We start from the raw sequence: 7,500 nt of genomic DNA on the forward strand, positions 1-7,500 counted from the left end.
AATTCTAAAAACAAGTAGGAAAAAGAAATGGACATGGGTACGACATATAATGAGAATGGCAGCTAATAGATGGACATTAAGAATAACAGAATTGGTCCCTAGAGATTGCAAAAGAAGTAGGGGAAGGATGAGGAGACGATGAATTGACGAACTAAGAAAATTTGCGGGTGTGGACTACCATAGAAAGACCATAAAGAGACAAACGTGGAAGGACATGTCTGAGGCATTTGTTCTGCACTGGACTAGTATCGTTTAATGATTGTATATATATATATATATATATATATATATATATATATATATATGTATATATATATATATATATATATATATATATACATATATATATATGTATATATATTTATATATATATATATATATATATATATATATATATATATATATATATATATATATATATATATGTATGCACAAACACATATAGACACAAAGTTAATGATACAAAATGGTTCATGTAAAAGTTTTTTTTTTTTAGGAATTAGAGTACCTGAAAAGCAAGTAGGTTACCAGAGATGTTTTAAGCATAAAACACAGGAAAACCAGAAAAATATCATTATAAGGGTAAATATCGAGTAAGCTAACTAGATAAGAACAAAAAGATCATTATAATTCCTTAAAATAGCCTAAATACTAAAAGGGAAAGGAAGGATAGGAAATGGGGATTTACATAGCATTATTCATTGACGCTGACGCTGATGTACTTTGAACAATGTTGAAAGACCTGTTCAATATGAGGCAAAACAACACGAGGCAAAACAACACAGGACAAATATTATACACTTCTGTGGAGCCTCAGCCCTTGCTAAACATTGCTAGCATAAAGATCCTGACATTAAGTGGGACAAATGGATTTCAATTATCAAAGTCTCAACAATGCGTTATGGTTACTTGTAGAAAATATCGTCATATGTTGCCCCAAAAGTTCTCGTAAGGCAACTTTGATCACAATGTCGAAGATAAATTGACATGTAAGATCATAATACGAGCATTGTAAATAGCTATGACCTTAAATGGGGTACAAAATGGCAATCAAGAATATTAATAAATCTTTTAATCCATCCTGAATACAGCTTTACCATTCAACACATCAATGGTAAATTAAACCATGTTGCATGCCTTTTCAAAAAACATGTTGGCTGCTGTCCACCTGGGAACGAATTCCAGGGCAGATGCCCAAACGAAAAGACCCTGAATACCAAACCTGCAGAACATCCTGCACGTCTCTTCATTGAGAAGGCATTGTCTTTGATAACTCAAACACACCCTCCTCTGCTATATCAGTACTGGCAGGCAACACCTGGGAATACCTGCTTTATGCATTTAAACGTGTTTCAATGGATCCATGGCCTTTCATACCCCTCATACCGATCTACTGCTCAGTTACTGAAGTCAAAGTTCATATGGCATGATTTTACTAAAAATGTCAGGATTCGGTCCAAGCCTATATTTCATGTCAAACTTCAAAAGTGCATCAACAAACGGGTTCAAGTGTGGGAGCTTTTTATCAGTCTTACCAATATCTTACCTATATTCACATTGCTGTGGTTCAAGGGTTGGTACCCTACGTGCATCAGAAGGATACCGTTAACTTTTCATTGTCATTGATCACTTCCCAATGCAAGATATACATCTATACTGCTGCCTTACATTTACTGGATGAATAGTAAGATTTGGCATCCAGAGTATACTAACTCAGGTGGGGGTGCCACTTTTCCTTTTAAATTGCAGACATCATTAGGTCATCTTCTTGGGATTACCCTTCATCTGATTAGTATAACCCTGCAAGCAACGGAATGCTGGAGCTTTCCATCATACACTTCAAAGCAGCTTTGATGTCATGCTGCAAAGACTCCAGCTGGTTTTCATAACTTCCCTCGCTCCTGCTCGATTGAGGACCACTCTGAAGGACATCATGGATGTATCAGTAGCTGAAATGGTATATGGTGCCCCATTTGTCGCCCCTGAGGATTCTCTTCGGTCCGTCACCTCCTAAAATATCTCCAGTACTTAACGTTGTGTTGAAATTTATCCTCTGGTGTCAGATCTACAATCCCCCAGCAGAGCAGCACATACCAAAGGACTTACACACTACATTACACATCTTCATGTGCACCAAGGCTTGCAAGCCATTTCTTTTGTCGCCTTTTTTTTTTTGTTATCTGTAGTACTCAGGAAGCCTTCCTTCTCATTGTTTGTGGGAAAAGAAAGTGTTGTTCAGTAGCTGTCTTCATATTAATTCCTCCTCCACTCCAATGACAATACATGTTTTGATCCTGTTGAAGCATAAGTTTAGGTCAAAGTACTGAAAATTAAGCAAAATAATAAAGTGGGGAGAACATATAAGGAGATATAAGACGTTGAAGGACTGTTTAAGAAGTATAAAATTTCAGGTATACGTCTTAGATTTGTGGCTTTGTAAGCTGGTATAAATATGAAAACATTGCATAGCAGGACTAGGAAATGGCAATAAATGATGTAAAATTAAAACGCAGAAAGGAAGATCATGTACAAGAATGCTGGAAGATACAGAAGGAAATCAAGAAAAAGATATGAAAGATATTTTTAGGAGGGCTTGTATTACAAAATTAGGGAAGAAGATAAGGAGGATTTTAGTGAGAATAAGTAGTTGTTCTACAGAAAGTTAAAATGAAATGGAGAAGTTCATGAGCCTAATAATACAAAAATTAAAATGGAGAAATTTTTTACAATAATATAGCCAAAATTATTGTCAGTAAAAACTTCACCTTTTGAATGTAACACTACACATCTCTTTCATAGTGAGAGAAAAGAGAAGTTAGTCAAATAAAAAATTATATATTACTTTTGAATGTCAACCATATATCTAACTTTATTAAGTATTTTAAAATAACATTTGAGTTTCACTAATTAACCCCCACTACAGTATCTTGCCTTGGCTTGTAATTCTTATTCATAACCGTTCAAATATATTTTGGGCAATTAAAATGTAAGTTTGATAATTGCCTAAATATTTTTTTTTTCCTGTTTGAATGAAATATAATTTTAAACATTTACAGAAGTGTTGCCATCAAATGCCACAATTACCATGGAGAACAATTTCGACAATCTGCTTGAACAACTGGGTATGGGAAAATGGAACCTCATCGTGATTTTACTTTTTGGATATTGTAAGTAAGAATTATATCACCTTCTTGGCTTTTCAAATAAATGATGTTCATATAGATTTGGATTTTAACCGCTAAAAATCTACTCAGTCTCATTATGGCCACCACACCGCTGCATTTTCAACACTTTAATTGCTCTCCTTAAGTTCTCGACTTAAAACTTACCTTTCCTACTCTTTCATTTATTTACCTTTATTGTGCCTCTGTATTCCTTATTTAACACTCATATTACTTTTTCCATGAACCTGGGACTCATTCCAATCAAACAGCACCTCTCTATTCCTTTATTTGATTCTGAGAAAGGTATATTCAGTTACTTTACTCCTTGCAGTATTTTCCTGTAGAATATTTATAAATCTTGCCTTCTTTTTCTGTCACTTTTTCATGACTAACCAATCATTGGTGTACCAAACTTGCACGCAATATTTTGTGCCTTGCAGTTGTGCCTCAAATAGTTTCCTAGTCTCTTTACTAAAACTTTTTTCCCTATCCTACTGCTAACCTCCTGAATTTTCAAACTAGCCTGTCATAATTGCATGCAGAATCACATTTTAACCCGCAGTCTCCAAATAATTTTTTTTTTACTATAATTTTCTTTTATATAGTATCAAGTAATAATCATATTATATCTTTAGAAACATAAGAGGGCTAAGTTCCAAATCAGATGGCAACATTCCGTGGAGAACATGGAAACTTGCATCAGGACACTGTACAAGATGGGCAAAATCTGTGGCCACAATGGTGAGCAAAAAGGGCGAGTAGATCAGGAAGCAGACATCCAAGAAATTGCAGCTTAAGGATGACCTGAAGTTGGAAGAAGCCATTGGGATTGGCCACTCATTCAAGTTTGCGAAGTCCCAGATAAAATCTTGATTTGCGCGTGTCAATGTAGCGAATCCCAAGTTCTACCTGATGAAGAAGCTAACATCGAAGTTCCAAGAACAAAGAATGAAGTGCCCCATTTGTTCACAGGTACCCTGGTATGTGTCTTGCAAAAAGGAAGAAGTGCTCATACTTCAGTCTAGTGAAGCACTTCCAGAAGGTATGCCGAAAGAAACAAGCAACTATGAATGAGGTAGAGCAAGATGATATTTTTGATGAAATACTTCCCTCACATTTTCTAGGGGCAGTAGATTATCCGATTTCAGTAGCTTGGATTATGACACTGAGTATAAGCTACACATATCTCCTATTTAAAGTCAACATGGGTGCAGATGTAGCCTGTATCCTCACACAGATGTACCATAAAGTAACACCGAAGCGACATGCTACAGCGATGCAAAGTTAACTTATTGAGCCCTGTTAGACCGCTGTCAACGCTAGGCCAGTTCATGGCAGAAGCAAGATACAAGGGCAGAGACTACAAGTACCCAGTACACATCATCAACAGTAAGACAGCCATGACACTACGGATCAGGAGTGTCGCCACATTCATGGGCCTGGTCAAGCTTATTGAGTGACTTTATGATATTAAACAAAACATTTCTAGTGAATTTGGCCTAATGAAGTGAGATTTCATATGCACCACGATCAAGATTGATGAGCGGCTTTATAGTCTAGTGACTTCGAGAAGAATTTCTCAGCCCCTTTTAATGCCAATGAAAGAAGGGCTAGACTTCACATTGAAGAATGGCATAATAACTAAAGTTATAGGTCCGTTCGATTAGTGTGTCCACATGGAGCCAGTTCTCAAGATAACTGGCAAGGTGCACCTATGCTTGGATCTGGAGAAGGTGAACCACTCTAATAAACATATGAAATTTATTATGCGGATCACAGATGAGATTAAAGTTAAGCTGGCAAACACTAGTTTGTTCTCAACACTAGAATGTAGCCAGTCCTTTTGACAGTTGCCAATCCACGAATACGACAAAAATTGCCGTGCCTCATCACACCGTTTGGCAGACTGGTTTTTGACAGCCAAAAATATTGATTGAATTCATCCATAAAAAATATTATTGAAGAAACATAGAGCTCCTCTTTGATATATAAAAAGTTTTCATAGATGTCAATGATATACTACTCTACGTTATATATGACAAACAACACGATACTATCATGCGGGAATTCCTTGAAAAAATTGAGACATCAGGTTTGAAGCTCAACAAGTCAAAAATCAGTTTTAAGATAAGACAAGTGATATACCAAGGACATTAGTTAACACCACAATAGATGGTGCCCGAATCGACAAAAGTGGAAGCAATCAGCAACTTACAAGTGCCGAGCAACCTAGAAGTCGGAGGATTTGTTGGTATGGCTAACTACTTAGTCAGATACATATCTAACCTTTCACAAAAATTATACCTGATACTGGACCTACTCAAGTCCAGAAACTGTTATGTATGGGACACAAGACACCTGAAAGCATTCGACAGGGTCAAAATATTACTATGCTCAATATATAGGGTACTAGCATACTATAACATGTTAGAGCCACCCTATGTGATTGAAAATGCCAGCTTATATACTGCAGAAGTTTGATAATGATCCACATCCAACCGCATATGGTTCCAGATCGCCTAACTAATGCCAAGAATAAGTGAGAGCAAATTGACAAGGAGTGCCTCTCTCTGATGTTGGCCTGAAAGAAGTTTGCCTATTTGCTGGTTGTACTGTTATAGTTCATATCCATGACTGACCCATAAAGCACTGGTGCCACCCATCAACTTCAAAAATCTGGAACATACGCCACTATGTATTCAAAGAGTGTTGATAAGGCTAATGAAGTTCTTTATCATTACAGCGTAAGTCTTGGGAAAAGAGTTGATCATGGCATATACCCTAAGCCAAAGTGTAAATTGTGAAACAAGAGAGATGTCTGGACTAGCTAATGAGTAAATCTATGCTTCAAATTATCGTTGACTAGAAACAGAAGGACCCTGACCTATGTCACTTATCCATAAAAAATAAAAGTCTACTTGCACCATATGGTGATCCTAAAGCAATAATCCCCAGGCTAAATGCAGGTCATCAAGGGATATAAGGATGCAGGAAGTTAGCTTCACAGACATTATGGGGGCCAACGATTAACATGAACCTTGAAGAGATATGCTAGAACTGAGGACCATAAAACGAACCTACCATGAAAGCCATTGGAGCCACTAAACTTGACTGTTCAACCTGAGCGACCATAGCACATAGTGTCTGCAGATGCCTCTAAACTGGATGAAGTCAACTACTTAGTAGCAGGAAACTACTATTGTAGGTTTTTTGAAGAACTCCACCTATTTGACATGATGAGCAGGACAACAATCATGAAGTTGAAAGCACTGTTTGCCCACTATGGTGTAGCCTATGAAGTCAGGAGTGATGGAGCCAAGCAGTTTGTTTGCAAAGAATTTGCAGAATTTTCATAGGCATACAACTTCATATACTAATTTAGTAGCCTTACATATGCCAGATCAAATGCCAAAAACAATACAACCTAGCATTAAGCCTAATACTATATTACCAAACACCAAACGAGGCAGCTAGCGTTGACCCAGCGACATTGTTCCTAGGATCCAGCTATGAACACGTTCCTTATGATGTAAAGATACTTGCATCTGATATGTCCAAATGAGTCCCTAGTGTGACAATGAGATGCTAACTACAGGCAAAAGATGAGAAACTACCATGAATGACATCTTAGCTGCAAATCTAAAGGAAATTTCAGTGTATGAATCACAATTCGTATAAAGACTGATTGTGAAGCTGAATGGGCACCTGTGACAATAACATGCAAGATGCAGCACCCGAGAAGGTATATGTTGCTGACACATGATGACCGCAAACTCTGACGCAACTTGAAACACATCTTACTATCGCGCACACCTACTTACATGACTCATAAACTGGACACCGAGTATCATGAAGTATTGTTCTGTGATTTCCTGGACCATCAGATGCAGTCCTTCGACTCATGAACGCCGGATTGGGGTAAAGTACGCTACGCACGTTTCACTTGTTATAATTATTCACTACTTTACCTTAACTTTGCATCACAAAATGCAATAAAAAATCTGTTACCTCATCATAGTCCATTCTTATGTGTTGATGTAAAAAAAAAACGACTATTCATTCCAAATATGCTGATTAGAGGAAGAGACTGAAATAAACATCCAGCAGATGACAAATGCTCAATGTATTAGCGCCATCTGTTGCCACTGCATTCTACTGACAAAGATGGATGCTCACAGAAACTCAACCGTAGAAAACTATAAATTATATTACTTGATGATCACGTTCATTAGGAATCTTTAGCACTACCAGTCATTGAAATTGTGTTAAAATATGCATTTGTCCCAACTCTAGAGATCTATGCATTTGGCCCACTGTGTTTGACTTGCCAGTTTTT

The 7,500-nt window shown here is 37.0% G+C and overlaps 1 protein-coding gene across 1 annotated transcript in view; it reads left to right on the forward strand.

Annotated features, from left to right (window-relative positions):
- The first annotated feature begins 3,059 nt into the window (after positions 1-3,059).
- LOC137616160 (organic cation transporter protein-like) overlaps positions 3,060-7,500 on the forward strand; it is a 19,055-nt gene continuing 14,614 nt past the window's right edge. The window contains exon 1 of the mRNA XM_068345822.1: positions 3,060-3,167. Within this exon, the coding sequence (XP_068201923.1) occupies positions 3,086-3,167 (82 nt within the window). The 5' untranslated portion in view covers positions 3,060-3,085. The remainder of the gene's footprint in view (positions 3,168-7,500) is intronic.

The sequence above is a fragment of the Palaemon carinicauda genome, chromosome 22 (assembly GCF_036898095.1).
Source record: "Palaemon carinicauda isolate YSFRI2023 chromosome 22, ASM3689809v2, whole genome shotgun sequence".
In the NCBI taxonomy this organism is placed as follows: domain Eukaryota; kingdom Metazoa; phylum Arthropoda; class Malacostraca; order Decapoda; family Palaemonidae; genus Palaemon; species Palaemon carinicauda.